This window comes from Trematomus bernacchii, unplaced genomic scaffold, assembly GCF_902827165.1.
Source record: "Trematomus bernacchii unplaced genomic scaffold, fTreBer1.1, whole genome shotgun sequence".
Lineage (NCBI taxonomy): Eukaryota > Metazoa > Chordata > Actinopteri > Perciformes > Nototheniidae > Trematomus > Trematomus bernacchii.
Window position 1 is genome coordinate 313,020 of NW_022987786.1, and position 19,145 is coordinate 332,164.

At 42.3% G+C, this 19,145-nt stretch overlaps 1 protein-coding gene across 1 annotated transcript in view; it reads right to left on the reverse strand.

The window, feature by feature from the left end:
* LOC117497552 (NACHT, LRR and PYD domains-containing protein 12-like) overlaps positions 1 to 5,172 on the reverse strand; it is a 30,610-nt gene extending 25,438 nt beyond the window's left edge. The window contains exons 1-5 of the mRNA XM_034149522.1: positions 5,043 to 5,172; positions 4,572 to 4,676; positions 3,837 to 3,862; positions 2,967 to 2,992; positions 19 to 748 (exon numbers count right to left, since the gene is read on the reverse strand). Coding sequence (XP_034005413.1) covers positions 19 to 748; positions 2,967 to 2,992; positions 3,837 to 3,862; positions 4,572 to 4,676; positions 5,043 to 5,167 — 1,012 coding nt within the window. The 5' untranslated portion in view covers positions 5,168 to 5,172. The remainder of the gene's footprint in view (positions 1 to 18; positions 749 to 2,966; positions 2,993 to 3,836; positions 3,863 to 4,571; positions 4,677 to 5,042) is intronic.
* Positions 5,173 to 19,145: the final 13,973 nt, after the last annotated feature.

The window sequence follows — 19,145 nt, forward strand, 5'->3', positions numbered from 1 at the left end:
CTCTGCGACCCAGCAGGCCTCCTAAGAGTCTCTTGATGATTTTTGGACGCTTGTGTGTGCGACCCAGCAGGCCCCCTAACAGTTTCTGGTTGGACTCCAGAGAGAGGCCGTGGAGAAAGCGGACAAACAAGTCCAGGTGGCCATTTCTACTTCTGAGGGATTTCTCCATGGCTCCCTTTAGGAAGACATCCAGGGATGGGTAATCCTGATCTCTGTTATACCTGTTGCTATAGTCTCCCTGCAGGAAGTCCTTCAGTACCTTTGTCTTCCTGTTGGTGTAACAGTGCAACATGTAGACTGCAGCCAGAAACTCTTGAATGCTCAGATGAACAAAGCAGTAGACTGTTTTCTTGAAGATCACTCTCTCTCTTTTGAAGATCTCTGTACAAACTCCTGAGTGCACCAAGGCCTCGGTGACACTAAGACCACAGCGCTGCAGGTCTTCTTGGTAGAACATGATGTCTCCTTTCTCCAGATGTTCAAACGCCAGCCTCCCCAGCTTCAGAAGAACCTCCCTGTCAGCCTCCGTCAGCTGCTGTGGACTCGTCTCATGTCCCTCTTCATACTTCTGCTTCTTCCTCTTGGTCTGGACCAGCAGGAAGTGTGAGTACATGTCAGTGAGGGTCTGGGGCAGCTCTCCTCTCTGGCCTGTAGTCAACATGTGGTCCAGAACTGCAGCAGTGATCCAGCAGAAGACTGGGATCAGACACATGATGTGGAGGCTCCTGGAGCTCTTGATGTGAGAGATGATTCTGCTGGACAGGTCTTCATCACTCCATCTCCTCCTGAAGTACTCCTCCTTCTGGGCGTCAGTGAAGCCTCGTACTTCTGTTACCCTGTCCACACACTCAGGAGGGATCTGATTGGCCGCTGCAGGTCTGGAAGTTATCCAGACGAGAGCCGAGGGAAGCAGCTTCCCCCTGATGAGGTTTGTCAGCAGCACGTTGACTGAGGACTGCTGTGAGACATCAGACACAACCTCATTGTTTCTGAAGTCCAGAGAAAGTCTGCTTTCATCCAGGCCGTCAAAGATGAGCAGCACTTTACAGACAGCCAGCTGCTCTGCTGTGACCTTCTGTAAGGTTGGATGGAAAACATGGAGCAGCCTGAGAAGACTGTACTGCTCACCTTTGATCAGGTTCAGCTCCCTGAAGGAGAGCGGGATCACCAGACTGACATCTTGGTTTCCCAAACCCTCGGCCCAGTCCAGAGTGAACTTCTGCACTGAGAAGGTTTTTCCAACTCCAGCGACTCCGTTGGTCAGGACCGCTCTGATGTGACTCTGTTGGTCAGGTAAGGCTTTAAAGATGTCCTGGCACTTGATTGGAGTGTCATGGAGGGTCTCTTTCTTGGAAGCTGTCTCCAGCTGCCTCACCTCATGTTGGGTATTAACCTCTTCACTCTGGCCTTGTGTGATGTAGAGCTCAGTGAAGATCCTGTTGAGGAGGGTTTCACTTTCATCAGTTCCTTCAGTCACACGTTCACATCTCCTCCTCAGACTGAGCCTATGTTCATCTAAAACCTCCTGCAGACCACTATCTGCTGGAAGAGAAGGAAACATGAGAGAATCAGAAAATGCTTTTGAGAATCTGACAATAAAAACAGACAGAGTTTAACATTTTTATAAAACAGCTTACTGTCTATGCTCTACAACAGTTTACCTCTAAAACAAATAAACCAGGAAGAATCCTGCTTTACTGTCTTCTGTAAAAGTTCTTTGCTAACGTTCCCCTTTAGATCTGTCCAGTGTTTCTACTTAGGAAAACACTGCTGTCTGTTTTAAAACACACTTCAGAAAACAATGCCTGGAGGAAGATCAGATGACACTCTGAACTGGAAGCCAGTGTAGTGAGGCCAGAATTGGGGTGATGTGGTCACGCTTTTTGTGGCCAGTCAGCAAACGTGCAGCTGCGTTTTGGACTAGCTGCAGGCGTTTAATTGAGGTCTGGTCCATACCCACATACAGAGCGTTGCAATAGTCCAGTCTCGAGGTTACAAAGGCGTTAATAACCCTTTCTAAGTCATTAAAAGATAAATACGACTTGGTTTTGGCCAATAGTCTTATTTTAAAAAAGCAGGATTTGACTACGGTGCTGACCTGCTTGTCGAATTTAAAAGTGCTATTGAAGGTCACTCCAAGGTTCATGACCGAGGGGAGGATGTTTTTATTGAGAGAGCCCAGAATATCAACCGGAGAGGCTGGAGGTTGCGGTCCAAAAAAGATGACCTCGGTCTTGCTCTCGTTGAGGTTGAGGAAGTTTTTGCTCAGCCAGGATTTTATCTCTGTTAAGCAGTCCATCAACTGCTGTAGTGAGTGTGTGACATTTGCTTTGAGAGGCAGATATATCTGTACATCGTCGGCGTAGCAGTGGAAGGGAATATTGTGTTTAGTGAGAATTGAACCTAGGGGCAGTATGTACAGTAGAAAAAGGATGGGGCCCAGAATCGAGCCTTGGGGAACCCCACAGGTAAGAGGGGCTTTGGCAGAGGAGAAGGCACCTAGCTGTACTGAGAAGCTACGGTCTGTCAGGTAGGACCTGAACCATGCAAGGGCAGAGCCTGTGATGCCAGCGGACTGTTCAAGCCGTGACAGCAGGATGCTATGGTCCACAGTGTCAAAGGCAGCTGTCAGGTCTAACAGCACCAAGACAGCTGGGCTACCTGAGTCGGCAGCTAGGAGCAGATCATTAAAAACTCTTCAAAGGGCTGTTTCAGTACTGTGCATGGGTTTGAAGCCAGACTGAAACTTTTCATGGATTCCATGCGTGGTTAAAAAAGACTGCAGCTGGGCGTAGACTACTCGCTCCAGGGCTTTTGATAAAAAAGGTAGCTGGGAGATGGGCCTAAAATTTGCGAGAATGGAGGGGTCGAAAATTTTCTTTTTAAGTAGTGGCTTAACCACGGCATGTTTCTGGCAGCTGGGACACATCCTGAGCTAAGAGAGGTGTTTAAAAGTAATAAAATACTTGCACCAACTGATTCCAAAACATCTCTGAGAAGGCGAGAGGGAATGCTGTCTGAGGTGCAGTTTGTCGGCCGCAGGTGCTTGACTACATCCGAGAGAGAAGAGAGGGATACAGGCTCAAAGTGGTCGAGGACAGCAGGGCACAGAAAAGGAGCAGGATCTGGGGTAGCACTAGTGTGGGCTAGCCTAAGAGCAGATACCTTTTCAATAAAAAATGTAAGAAACTTATCACAGAGAGTAGTCGATGGCACAATAGAAGAAACATCACAGGGATTAATGATAGAGTTGAGGACATTAAAAAGAACCTGAGGTTTATGGCTGTTTTTGGAGATGAACAGAGAAATGTGCTCTGTTTTGGCTGCTTTGACTGCCGTCTGGTATCGGAAAGGCAAGCACGAAGGATTTCTAGGGAGACATGGAGTTTATCCTTTTTCCATTTTCTCTCTGCACGCCTGCAAGCGCGTCTGAGAGCACGAGTACAGTCATTGAGCCACGGCTCTGAGAGAACTTTGGTGCGTCTAAGCGTAAAAGGAGCAACAGAATCCAGTATTAGTGTGCATGTCGAGTCAAACATGGAGATAAGCTCTACAAGAGTAGAGACCCAGCGCCCTGACGGATCTAAAGAGGCTGCATGAGTTCGGCCTCTTACCTCGTACAGAGCTGGTCTGACTGGCTGTCTGCAGGCCAGCTCTGGTTCTGGATCTTTCTCCACACTGGGGACAGGAGGGGTCTCCTGATGGAGGTCTCTGCTCCCAGTATGAGGTGATGCACTGTCTGCAGAACCAGTGTCCACAGCTGGTAGAGACTGGATCCTTCAGGACGTCCTGACACAGAGCACAGCTGGACAGCTGCTCCTCCACAGGAACACCACTCTTCCTCTTCCTCTTCCTCTTCCCTCTGTGGAGATGAACACATCCTTTATAGCACTTTACTTTAGTGGAGCTGATTCTCACCAAAGGTACAACAAGGTGGCAAATTCTCGATTAACATTTAAACAGGTCTTTATCTGTATATAATATATCTTAGTGATCAGGTAGATAGTTTACACTTCACATTATTATAAAAGCAAACCTCATCCTGTCTGGATTCATCACCCAGAGGAGCACATGTTCCCTGTCTCTACTAAGACACACACAGCTGTATTAACCTGGTGCACTATAGCATTATAAACACAATTCACATAGAACTTGCTGTGAATTAATTACAATACACATATGGAAATGATGCTGAAATAACAACATGATAGTGATTTGTAAAAAGCCTGAGTTAATGCTTTGTCAGGTCTGTCTCCAACACAACAAGCAAAACCATTTAAAATGTTTGTTTTCTGAATGGATATCTGTTTGATTAAAGCTAGGCTAACATTGTAGCTGCTCCATCAACACTCAGAATAACTTCATGAAGTCATAAGTACAGCAGTGACTGTTAGTTCCACAGACAGTCTCTGGTTTAAACAGGTATCTGCAAAGAAAATGACAACTATTGGTCAACTACAATAATCTTTAGTCGTGGGCAGCCCTACACATGATAATAAAGAACAGTTTAAATTATCAGGTTATATACAATCTGAATCCTCTTCAGGTCAGGTTACAGTAGAAACTCTTACTTTGTGTCTGAGGGTCCAGGTTCATTACTGAAGACTGGAGGTTCCTCTTTTGACCGCTGACTCTTCAGAGACAGACAGCTGGAGACTGGAGACTCTGCTCTCTGTCTGTGGAAACAACACACATTTTAAACATCATTCAAAGAGCAGCTTTAGACTTCTCTTTGAACATGAGTAAAGATGTTCAGAGTTTTTAAATCGTGCTGTGGGTTTCTGCTGTTACAATTCATTTGAGAGTGAATGTTTACATGTTGGTATTAAATGTAACACCAAGTCCAACATGTAAAGAGTGAGGATGATTTCACAAGTAGATTATTTAATATCGCTGATGATGCCAAGGAGCAAGAGTTCAATTCAACTTGGTTACTGTACTCTACCGAGTTTCTTCACTGAGATCATTACAGAAAAGGTTAGATTATAAGTGAACATAAAAACTGAATCCTCTTCAGGTCAGGTTACAGTAGAAACTCTTACTTTGTGTCTGAGGGTCCAGGTTCATCTCTGAAGTCTGGAGGTTCCTCTTTAGACCGCTCACCCTTCAGAGACAGACAGCTGGAGACTGGAGATGTGTCCTCTTTCTCTTCTTTTAAATCACTCATCTTCTCCAGTCTGAGAGATAAACCAGTAACACACACACACACACACACACACACACACCACACACAACACACACCACACACACACACACACACACCACACACACACACACACACACACACAACACACACACACACACACACACACACACACACCACACACCACACACACACACACACACACACACACACACATCACACACACAACACACACACACACACACACACACCACACACACACACACACAAACACACACCACACACACACACCACACCCACACACACACACACACACACACACACACACACACACTTGTTTCAATCATCAAATTATAAACTTGGTTTAATGAGTCAGACTTCAGACAGGCCGCTCTCCTGTCACATGTTATGCAACTCTGAAGGCTCAAAAACCAGGAAATAAAAAAACATTTGAAGAGGTCTCATTGAACTCTAGGAAATATATATATTTCTGAACACATTATGTTCTCACATCCAGTATAACAGAGTCAATAATGTGTTAAAAAGCAGAGCCTGGTGTTAACACTCACCCTGTTGTCCTCCTGCTCTGAAGTGTAAAAGGGCGTCTGGCAGTTTGACTTCAAATGTTCACTTTAACGCCCTCACCTGTCTGCAGATCCTCCCTTTGTTTCATAACCAGCTGAACAGGTTCATGTTTAAGGCAAGGCAAGTTTATTTATATAGCACCTTTCAACAGAAGGCAATTCAAGGTGCTTTACATAAATGAAAGACATTCAGACAAGGGCATTTAAAAACAGTCATTAAAAAGAAAAGATAATAAAATAAACATTAAAAGAAAAATACATGAATAAAAAGTACATGAATAAAAAGTTACAGTGCAGTTTAAGATATGAATAATTCACACAGAAGTTCCACTTTATTGATGCCTTTCTTTAAGGTTTCTCCGAACATGAGCTGTGTACGCTTGTATGGCACATACGTCCCGAGCAGCATACACAGAGAAAACCAGCCAGGACAAAGTCCCCAGACACTCATTCCCTGGGGTTACTACCAAATGTTAATTTACCAAAAAACAAAACACAACCGCTCAGTTTCAATTAAACGCAGCGGCAAAAAGAAAAGTCTTCAGCCTGGATTTAAAAGTAGTAAGAGTTGCAGCGGACCTGCAGGTTTCTGGGAGTTTGTTCCAGATGGAGCATAATAACTGAATGCTGCTTCTCCATGTTTAGTTCTGACTCTGGGGACAGAAAGCTGACCAGTCCCTGAAGACCTGAGGGTTCTGGATGGTTCATAATTTAGCAGTAGGTCAGACATGTATTTTGGGCCTAAACCATTCAAAGCTTTATAAACCAGCAGCAGTATTTTGAAATCTATTCTTTGACACACAGGAAGCCAGTGTAAGGACTTCAGAACAGGAGTGATGTGATCCACTTTCTTAGTGTTAGTGAGGACTCGAGCAGCGGCGTTCTGAATTAGCTGCAGCTTTCTAATCGATGTTTTAGTGAGACCTGTAAAGACACCATTACAGTAGTCGAGTCTACTGAAGATAAAAGCATGGACACGTTTTTCCAGATCCTGCTGTGACATTAGTCCTTTAATCCTAGATATGTTCTTTAGGTGATAGTAGGCTGATTTAGTAACTGTTTTAATGTGACTGTTGAAACTCAGGTCAGAGTCCATGACTACACTTAGATTTCTGGCTTTATCTGTTGTTTTGAACATTGCAGACTGAAGCTCAGCGCTAACTTTTATACGTTCTGCCTTGGCTCCAAAAACCATTACCTCAGTTTTGTTTAATTGGAGAAAGTTCTGACACATCCAGTCATTGATTTGTTCAATGCACTTACTCAGTGTTTGAATTGGAGAATAGTCTCCTGGTGAAATTGTTATGTAAATGTGTGTGTCATCCGCATAGCTATGGTAACTTATTTTGTTGTTTTTCATTATCTGAGCCAGAGAGAAGAGGCCCCAAGATGGAGCCTTGAGGTACCCCACATGTCATATTTGTCAACTCAGATTTGTATTTACCTATAGAAACAACGTTTTGTCTGTCCTTTAAGTAGGACTCAAACCAATTTAGAACTGTTGCCGTATTATTTAATCAAAACATATAGATCAGAGAAAATACAATTACTCACAGAATGCATAAAATAAAAATGAAATAAAATGTATTAAAATTATTCTGATAATGGAAGAAAATGCTTTCAGAATTAATCACAGATCTGTTTAAAGGTCCCATGTCATGCTTTTCCGGTTATTACCCGTCCCCTTGTGTGATGTAGCTTTTTCTGCATGCAAACGATTTGCAAAGTCACAAACCCTCAAAGTACACCCTGTAGCGAGTAAAACTCTAACACAGAAAAGACCTGTCTATGCTGCCCCAGAACGCCTCGTTGGACATTTTTCTTTTCCCATTTTTTCTTCCGGGTCATAGTGACGTACTGCCGACCAAATGGACCAATCCGCGGATCTCCGGACACACACACACTCACACTCACAGCCAGGTGTGTGTGTGTGTGTGTGTGTGTACTCAGGCTAAGCTCCGCGGTGTCTCGCTGTCTCGCAGACCCCAGTAATCCAGCTCACACTGTCCGCTCCTCGAGTCTCAAAGGGCGGAGCAGCAAGCCCCGCAACGTCCCGCCAACACGGCAGCCAGACCCCACGCAGCATTCTCATCTGTTTGTCATCACTGGGGTCATTTTCTGGTTGCTAACAAACGCCATTGTAATACATAAACACTGATCTTCAGCTGTAATGGTGGTTGACTAATCAGAAAATGTCTATCAGTGTCAATCTTTGGCCCAAAGAAAATAAATACCTGAGATCTGAAAATAAAACAAAAATAGAAATTGTCCCTAAAAAAAAAAAAAGCCTGCAAACTAGTGTGCCGAACAGTTAAACTCTGTATTATATAAATCTTAACTTTTAGCCATGGAGCAATGGATGGCAGATGGACTCCGCTCCAGGATGTCGGAAATAAATCGTCCTTAGAAATAAAACACAGTTAGCCTGTATTATAAATCTTAACTTTTACACAATAAAATCTGCAACAACACTAGAAACATCTTAAAGTGAGTCAAACAACGATTGTTAACTGGTCTATTTCCCTCTTCATTACTCATACAGTTAGAATAAATGAACATTAGCTTATCTCCATGTCCAGGTCTGCATAAATTAGCTCACAATGCTTTCGCGGGTTTACAGCGGCAACAAAGCGCGAGACCTTTAGCTTAGCTGCAATTAGCTTACACCGTTTAGCCGCTAACAAGCTTCATTTTATGAACAACAATCATGTCACATTCATATCCTGACTTGTTTTTAACATGTCAACGTTTGATTAAAGGTCCCATGACATGGCCATTTCTACTGATCATAATTCCATAGTTGAGGTCTACTAGAATAGATTTATATTGAGCAATGTTCCAAACTCACATTGGTTTCTCATACAGCATCTCTGTATAGTATGTGTATTCACTCTCTGTCCTAAACGGCTTGTTGGAGCTCCTGTCCCCCCCTCCCTATGAGCCCAGTGGCCGTCAGCGAGACAGCGAGACACAGCGAAACCCAGCCCGAACACACACACACACACACACACACACCCGCAGCCTGGCTGGGAGTTTGTGTGTGTGCTCACACACCGACTCACAGCCTCGCCGCGTCCCGCCGTCTCAGGGAGGAGAAATCGGCGGAGCTGCAGCTGAGAAAAGATTGAGTGTGTGTGTGTGTGAGGAACGGCTCTGCGGACATAATGTAAGGGCTCCACGGATTGGTCCATTTGGACCAATGGGTCCATTTGGGTATGGGCACGTCACTGTACCCAGGAAGAAAACAATGGAAAAAGAGAAATCTCCAACGAGGCGTTCTGGGGCAGCATAGACAGGTATTTTCTGTGTTAGAGTTTTACTCGTTACAGGGTGTACTTTGAGGGTTTGTGACTTTGCTGACCGTTTACATGCAGAAGCTTCAGAACACAAGGGGACGGGTAATAACCGGAAAAGCATGACATGGGACCTTTAACACATTCAAACACAATTCAACATTTTAATTAACACATTTATTTTGGTCAAGTAGCAAAACCTTTAAGCTAAGAAGCTAACTAAGTGCTAACTAAATGCTGACTCACCGGACAGTCGCTAATTCGGGAGAAATGGCGTCTGTTAGAAATTAAAATCAATGTTTTATGGCATAATTTAGTTTAAACATACCATCAGATTTAAAGCTCAACCACAAGCTTTTATTCTGAAAATCCTTCATCTCCGGTTAGCATTTAGCATGTGGCTACGTTTTCTGAATGTGAAGTAAAAATGACACGCAGTGTTGCACACCAAAACCTACTGACTTTAACATTACATCTATAGACGTCAAGATATTATTACTGCTGAATATTAAATGAAGGTACAGTTGATTGTGAAGTTTTCTTCACATACGTGGGGAGCCATGACGTCAGAAGGAGTTACCGTAAATGAGAACTGTGTCTAAAGTATTTCTAGGATTACTAAACTAACTATTACAGCTGTTATAAAGCATTAAATAAAAAGTCATGAAAGAGATAAGGAGGAGAAAAGGCTTATGGAAGTAAGCAAGGAATACAAAATGTCGAAATCCTCTGTTTCACACGATGTCGAACATTGAAGACGAGGAGGGAGGTCACCCTATGTACACAGCGGGAGAGAACTGGAGGAGTATAAAAGCAGAAGGCGGGGGCATCACGGTCTCTCTTCTTCGCTGCAGCGAGGGACAACACCGGCTTTTGTCTCTTCCTTACCTTATGCTTGTTCTATAACTTTGTTACTTAATTAAATTACTCATCTAAACCTTTTCAGAGACTCCATTAGTCTCATTATTTTAAGTTTCTTTCCTGGGAGCGAGAAGATCATAGTTAATCAATACGTCCGACGTTCTCCCTTTATCCACAGTTATTCAGCTCTTGTCACTCTGGAGCAGCTAGCTCTCCTCAGTTACATTACAACTAAACATTTCACTTTTCTTAACTCTTCACCTGCTGCTGCTTGAGACTAGGGTTGCAGTCGAATAGTAAAAAAATCAGCTCCTATCGTCTATCCCTTAACCTCTGTGTGAACCGTCACGGGGTTAAGGGATAGTGGATAGGAGAATTCAAAAGGACTTAGGAGAAGAGACTGCGGTACTTTAGAGAATCGACTGCACTTTCACTATCCGACGTGTTTATGATGCGCCAGCGGACGTCATAAATGTGCGCCTGCTGCTGCTGTGGGGAAACTATGGAAACTACAGTTTTCTATCCAGCGGACTACAACATGGATGTTTAATAAGAACGAGGGACTACTGTAAACTCATCTAGAGACTCTGCACCGTGCTCTGATGCTGTTATGCTTTATGAACGGGGACAACAGAGAAACATATTCTTCATGACCAAAGTTGGAATTGAAATAAAAAAGGAAAGTGAAACTTATGCTCGTCACCCTCTCCCTCCGGTCCACATTAATACAAATGATCCCAATACGTATGAGTGTATGAAAAGATCTTAAAATCAATACAAATGTATTTATTATAAACGTTAGTCCTTAACATCTATCACTGTGTATATCACCATTCAAACATCTTTTAAAAGTTGAACAAACCCCACACAGCTCAGTAAAGACTGTGAAATGTTGACTTTATTTGATCATTTCAGTAAAAACTAACGTTCATATTTCTCTTTTTGATTATAATACTGCTGAACGTTCAAAACAAAGCACTTTGGCAACTTACCACATACGTTTTAAAATGCTTAATAAGCACCGTAACTTTCATGATATCATTTCTCGGTCATAATCGGTTGTTTCCGTGAACGGCCGACTGTTGTGTGACGGTAAATGCTGCGGCCGCAAGGCATTGTGGGGCAGCATGTTCTCCTCTCCTTTAGGTTAGGGAGGTCCAGTGGTTCCTAAGCTAAAGGAGGTTATAAAGGAAGTTTGAAACCACCTTTCCTATCATCTAGAGCAGGGGTGGGGAACCTCCGGCCCCCAGTTGGTACGGCCCTCGAGGTAATTTATAAACACACGCAAAAAAGAAAAAAGTTAAAGAAATCTAGACCGCAAAACAATGAAAAAAGCGAGTGCCTGTTTTTCCTGGCCACGGTCAGGGTCCTTGAACACAACACGAGCCTAATGTGTCATCACGTGGTATATGTCTGGTCTGACAGGGGTGCAGTTCTGACGGAGAGCACCAGAAGGCCGCTCCGGCTCTTCCAAAGATTGCAGTACCCATAAGGAGCCGTACACATGCCGCAGTTTCTGCGTGGCTGTGTCTTTAGCTGAAAGCCCAGTGGAGATCTGTTCATCTGTCATACTGATCATACCAGGGCCGAATTCACCATATACATTGGGGGACACACATCCCCCCCAATATTCAGATACGCTCAAAATGTCCCCCCCAATATATAGCCTAACTGATATAAAAAAATTAAAATAAAATTGCTATTCTATGACTTTTTTATTTTGGCTATTTGTATACTTGAAAATCTTTATTTTCTGTTATTGTGAACTTCACCAAAATGATATATTCTTTTCATATGTAAATTGGTTCCGCCTTTGTTTGTTTATGCATATCTTTATTTTGTACCCGGGGGGTGTATTTCGCTGTCGCACGTCTGAGTCCAGCTTCAGTTAGCGTTGATGCTCCAAGCAGGTCAGACATGTTTTAATTTGCCCTCCATCAGTTCTGGTATCTTTTTCTAGTTAGCTCTAAAGTAATCTATATTATTTTATTTCGTAATGGTAATGTTAATGAACCCTCCGGTTTAGCTTCTTTGTGTAAATAACTTGTAGTTCTGATGTTAAAACCAAACTTTTCAGGAATAGTAGCTAGGGGAGTGATTTGTAAAATATGCATAAAGAAAAAGAAAATCTGTTTCCAGTTCTGTTTCATATGGTGTTGAGAGATGTTTCTATAGATGTAGTCCCTCATGTTGAGAGATGTTTCTATAGATGTAGTCCCTCATGTTGAGAGATGTTTCTATAGATGTAGTCCCTCATGTTGAGAGAGGTATCTATAGATGTAGTCCCTCATGTTGAGAGAGGTTTCTATAGATGTAGTCCCTCATGTTGAGAGAGGTATCTATAGATGTAGTCCCTCATGTTGAGAGAGGTATCTATAGATGTAGTCCCTCATGTTGAGAGAGGTATCTATAGATGTAGTCCCTCATGTTGAGAGAGGTATCTATAGATGTAGTCCCTAATGTTGAGAGAGGTATCTATAGATGTAGTCCCTCATGTTGAGAGAGGTATCTATAGATGTAGTCCCTCATGTTGAGAGAGGTATCTATAGATGTAGTCCCTCATGTTGAGAGAGGTATCTATAGATGTAGTCCCTCATGTTGAGAGAGGTTTCTATAGATGTAGTCCCTCATGTTGAGAGAGGTATCTATAGATGTAGTCCCTAATGTTGAGAGAGGTATCTATAGATGTAGTCCCTCATGTTGAGAGAGGTATCTATAGATGTAGTCCCTCATGTTGAGAGAGGTATCCATAGATGTAGTCCCTAATGTTGAGAGAGGTATCTATAGATGTAGTCCCTCATGTTGAGAGATGTTTCTATAGATGTAGTCCCTCATGTTGAGAGAGGTATCTATAGATGTAGTCCCTCATGTTGAGAGAGGTATCTATAGATGTAGTCCCTCATGTTGAGAGAGGTATCTATAGATGTAGTCCCTCATGTTGAGAGAGGTATCTATAGATGTAGTCCCTCATGTTGAGAGAGGTATCTATAGATGTAGTCCCTAATGTTGAGAGAGGTTTCTATAGATGTAGTCCCTCATGTTGAGAGAGGTATCTATAGATGTAGTCCCTAATGTTGAGAGAGGTATCTATAGATGTAGTCCCTCATGTTGAGAGAGGTATCTATAGATGTAGTCCCTAATGTTGAGAGAGGTATCTATAGATGTAGTCCCTAATGTTGAGAGAGGTATCTATAGATGTAGTCCCTCATGTTGAGAGAGGTATCTATAGATGTAGTCCCTCATGTTGAGAGAGGTATCTATAGATGTAGTCCCTCATGTTGAGAGAGGTTTCTATAGATGTAGTCCCTCATGTTGAGAGAGGTATCTATAGATGTAGTCCCTAATGTTGAGAGAGGTATCTATAGATGTAGTCCCTAATGTTGAGAGAGGTATCCATAGATGTAGTCCCTAATGTTGAGAGAGGTATCTATAGATGTAGTCCCTCATGTTGAGAGAGGTATCTATAGATGTAGTCCCTAATGTTGAGAGAGGTTTCTATAGATGTAGTCCCTCATGTTGAGAGAGGTATCTATAGATGTAGTCCCTCATGTTGAGAGAGGTATCTATAGATGTAGTCCCTCATGTTGAGAGAGGTTTCTATAGATGTAGTCCCTCATGTTGAGAGAGGTATCTATAGATGTAGTCCCTAATGTTGAGAGAGGTATCTATAGATGTAGTCCCTAATGTTGAGAGAGGTATCCATAGATGTATTCCCTAATGTTGAGAGAGGTATCTATAGATGTAGTCCCTCATGTTGAGAGAGGTTTCTATAGATGTAGTCCCTCATGTTGAGAGAGGTATCTATAGATGTAGTCCCTCATGTTGAGAGAGGTTTCTATAGATGTAGTCCCTCATGTTGAGAGAGGTATCTATAGATGTAGTCCCTCATGTTGAGAGAGGTTTCTATAGATGTAGTCCCTCATGTTGAGAGAGGTATCTATAGATGTAGTCCCTCATGTTGAGAGAGGTATCTATAGATGTAGTCCCTCATGTTGAGAGAGGTTTCTATAGATGTAGTCCCTCATGTTGAGAGAGGTATCTATAGATGTAGTCCCTCATGTTGAGAGAGGTATCCATAGATGTAGTCCCTCATGTTGAGAGAGGTATCCATAGATGTAGTCCCTCATGTTGAGAGAGGTATCCATAGATGTAGTCCCTCATGTTGAGAGAGGTATCCATAGATCTCTCATGTTGCTCTCAAAGTGCACCAGATTGATGCATTTCACTTCAACATTTAAAAAAAAATCTTCCCGGGGGACCATGCCCCCAGGCCCCCCTACTGAGGTCCACCACCTGCCCACACCCCCCGTAAAATTGTCCCACCCACATTGAGGATGCTTCCTGCGCCCATGCCTGAGACACAGTTTGTGAATATTTTTGTTGTTTGCCCCCACAGGCAGGGGCATGGGGTTTGACAGGTTTTAAAGTATCCCATGTGTTAGTGAATTTGTATATATTTTTCCTTTAGAATAGCAGGAAATTAGTATTCAAATTTTGATTTAATTTTTGGTCCCCCCCAATGTTGACTCCATGGTTACGGCCTTGGATCATACAGTCAATAACTTTGTTGTTATTAGCATCTGGTTAGCTAGCTATGCTAACGAATATAAGAAGCGTTTTCTCCAACCAGTGAGGTAAAGGCACATCTTTATATGATCATTATAGTTATACAAAAATAAGAGAATAAAGTAAACAGGTATAAAATACTATATGACAGTAAAAACAAGTTGTTATTAATAAACAAGAATACAGTTTGAAAGGAGAGTGATTTGTAAAATATCCATAAAGAAAAATTAAATCTGTTTCCAGTTCAGTTTCATATGGGTGTTGAGAGATGTATCCATAGAGCTCCTCATGTTGCTCTCAAAGTGCACCAGATTGATGCTTTAACTTCAATATTTAAAAACACATCTTCCCGGGGGAGCATAACCCCCCCCGGACCCCCCTAGAGGAGGTTAGGTCCCCCCTAGAGGAGGTGGTCATGCCACACGTACACGTGCATGCATGCGCGAGTCATAGTGAGATATCTGGATTCAGAGGTTTCTTTTTCTTTGCACAGCATGAAAGAAAGGTGAAATGAATGGGCTGTGATTTTAGTTTTTTTAAGCAGAGGTCAATAATTTGTACGGCCCTCGGAGGATGTTGAAAACATTGAAATGGCCCTTGAGAGGAAAAAGGTTCCCCACCCCTGATCTAGAGAATTGGAACGGCTCTTGTCATGGCTGCCACTGAGATACTTCCGGGTCATTTCACTCAGTTAGGAATGTTCCTAAGCAAAACGGACTATTCGACCTCAACCTTGGAGCTGTAGCTCAATGAGGCATTCAAGGAACCTCTGTGAAATATAACTTAGATAGAAATTCAGCTAGAAACAAGCTCAACAAAGTTATTAAATACAAATAATAATACCACAGTGGGAAAATAACCCATTACAAGCAAACGCCCTGCATTCAAACCTCACTTATGAATCTCCAGCAACAGACTTCTGTGTTCGACACACAGAAGGCCAACGGTCACTGGATAGAGGAGAGCAGCACATCCGGGTACTTTGCTCCAAAAGACACTTCAGAGTCAAAATTAGACAATATTAAAATACATTAGGTGAATTAAAAAGTGATAAAAACATGGAGAATATATTCCCAACAGTTCATACTTACCCACATTTAACCAAATGAAGTCCAAACATGTATTTTTCACTAAATAATCACTTCTTGTTTAACAGACGTTATTAGTGCCGCTAGCTTCCATAAATCCTGGTGTCCATAGCAACAGAGGATCGCTATAGCAACGGAGGATATGTTATGGGGATTTCCCATAATGCTTTGCCACTATTTTACTATGTACTTCAGTGTTACACCAGCAGGGGGCGCAGCTTCCCTTCAAGCAGAATGTAACCCTGACTGTTTGAACTACACTTGTACTTTACCTGAGTATATCAGGTCCCCCGTAGGCTCGCTGGTTCAAGTCCCCGACCAGACCTAAATATGGAGTGTGGACTGATACTTGGAGAGGTCCCAGTCCACCTCCTGCCCTGCTGTGGTGCCCTTGAGCAAGGCAGCGGACATCCCCCTTCCCCTCTCACTCCCATTGCTCCCCGGGCGCTGTACAATAGCTGCCCACTGCTCCTAGTACTAGACTCCTGGTACTAGTATGAGTTAAAAGCAGAGAACAAATGCCACTGTGTGTGCTCTGCATGTGTGACCATTAAAGAGGGGGTTCATCAACTATTCTATCAACATTTTGGTTTAAATATTAACAAAAATGTTGCTTAACTTATTCATTTTATAAAATAATTGTCATCTTATGCAGGGGCGCCGCCAGGGATTTTGGGCCCCACCACCAGGCCCAGGCCACGCCAACCAAGCACAATTGCTGTAACCACACCTCCAGAACCCAACCCACTCATTCATGCTTTAAATAACTCTACCTGTACAGGCTTGCATCTATCTTGTAGTCCAATACTAACCGCACAATATTTACTGACACTGAGCGGTGAAAATATAACACTGTGCAGACTGCAAATTCTACTGCATCATTCTGCTGCAGTAGAATTCACTATTTGATATAACACTAACATTCCTGACAATAGACCTCAATAGGCATCTTTTATGGTGTACATGCCTTTTTAATAACATTTTTGAATGGAACATTCAAAAATCAAAATAAATATAACTTAAATATACATGACCTCTTAAATTAAAATAAAGTGAACATTAACACCAATATTATCATTTATAAAATGCTATAACAAAAAAAATAACATAAGCAGCAGATTTTTTTATTAAATATACCAACTACAAAATAAGCGGGTATTAAATTGTAAACGGACAACAAAACGGAAATGGAAATGAAAAGGCCTGATGGTGGTGCTAAATCAGAGCCTATTACCTGTTCTCAGTCTTTTTCTCATCATGCATCTTGTGTGTAGTGATCCAATATCGTTACCATAGCCTTGCCCTTTAACAGTTATTACGAGCCTTTGCTCAGCCTTACTCACCAAGAGCCCAGCGCCTAGCCTTCTCACAGGCACTGATCAAGTCCTTGAAGTCCAGCTTTCTAGCCAACTGGCTTTCAATGGACAGCATGGCAAGACTGCAAAGCCTTATGGGGGGACAGGGCTGCTGAGCCTAGAGATGGATCTGTTGGTCCTGGCACCAGGGGGGGGGACAACTGATTTAGAATAGCTGCTAAAAATGTACCTGCATTTGTTAAATGTCAGCTAAAAGAGCAGTGAAAAGAAAAACCTCTGAATTTTCTGTGAAGATATTAACAGTACTTAATGTCAGCAAAACATTACAATTATTATTTACAATGGACTACGCTTAGCTAACAGACACATTTCCACCACTCATGGACCACACCCACCTTTTCTTTTGAAACACTGGGTGACATACTGTCACCCTTTAGTCCCTCTCTCTTGTCTTTCTCTCCTTTCTTTTCTTTTTTGAAAGCCTGACTTTGTTAGTCGTTGAGACATGGCACACACGTTAAGTACTAGCATCCCTGCTCCTCACATGCTCTCACTCTGCTCTCTAATGATATGTCGGTCGCGAACGAGCCGATTCTTTTGAACGGCTCTTTGGTACGAACGAGGGGAACCGAGTCGTACCAAAGAGCCGTTCTTGTTATCGTTCAATCGTTGGTCCGCACTCACTGCCTGCCAACATGCACTCGCCTTTTAAAAAGCTTGATTTTGTTCCCCAAACGTATTCTGTGACGACCCGCCCTACTCTGATTGGTAGGTTTCAGCACGAGGAGTGAGGTGGGGTGGGTCTTAATGGAATACGTGAGAGAGAGAAGTCATACCAAGTGGAACAGGACAGGTAGACCACGTGTTTTTCAGATGGAAAATGAGCCAAACGTGAAAGCGCAGCAGCATCTGGATGCACTTCAACCAAAACCCAGGCAGTGATAAAGCGCACCATTTGTAAAGGCAACATATCCTTTAAAGCAGGGTCAACAAATAATCTCCATCGCCACTTCAAAACACACTATCTAATATTAAGAGTTGCATGAATTTCATTCAAGGCAACTTTATTTACTTAACACATGCAGAGGGTAAATTCAAAGTACATTCACTGACATGATGACATGGATATGGCGCCACCTTGTGTCATGTTTACAATGCCGATTATTGACATTAGGTCTGGCAATGCAGTCAATCATTATCCTGGTGATTATTTCACAGATAAACCTAGTAACCCCGCCCCCTTTAAAAAAAACGGCTCTTTTGAACGGCTCTTTGAAAGGAACGGAGCCATAAGATCCGGCTCCCTTCAAAGAGCCATAATTCCCATCACTACTCTGCTGCTAGAAAGTGCGGTGCCGCACAGCGTTTGGAGGCAGGACCAAACCATTACATGTAAATAGAAGGGGGTGTACAGAGGCTTTGGATAATTAACTTTTGGAAGAAAAAAAGTGAAATGAATCGTAAGTTTAGCGAGTACATTATCGATGTAACGTTCTATTAATGTTAATTATTGATGATTGATGAAAGGTTACTTAAACATTTTTTCTTAATGTTCTAAAAATGTTTGGGGCCCCCGTCAGTTACGGGCCCTTAGAATCGTCCTACCTTTCACCCCCTTACGGCGCCCCTGATCTTATGCATCATTACACTAATTAGATAAGCCCCAAATATCTTGAAATACCCACTTCAGGTTCAGGAGTATATATGTATTTATTTATAAATGCAGATAAAATCCCAAAAGTGATTAAAACCCATGTGATTTAAATCAAAGTGAAAAAACAGCACTTTAATTTCTTGAAAAGGTTTTTATTACAGAATAAGAAAAGACAACGGGATAGATTCATCGTTCCTTCAGGCAGTATTTTGTGAAACAAACGTATGAAAATATATTCTAACAGGCACAGTACAGAAGGAAATCGTGGAGATATTTATATCATAAAAAACCTTAATTTTCTCCTCATTTATCAGATTTCTGGACTCTGACATGAAGAACATTGAAAAAGACCCACACTCAGTGTCCCGGAGTGCTCAGTTATTAATATGATGCATGATTGTCAACAAGCTTTTTACATTTCACTCTGTGGCCGCAGATCATCAAGCATGAACAAATACAACTGCTTTTCATTTGAGAAGTTTCACTGATTGTCTTTTTATAGAAAGAAACCAGTTCCTTCGGTACAACATTATATATTTCATTTTGTATTTCTGTGTCCTGAAATGTAAGGCCACACATTTATAAAAAGGATCCAAATAATGTCCATCTTTAAACATCTGGACATATCTCCCACACATGA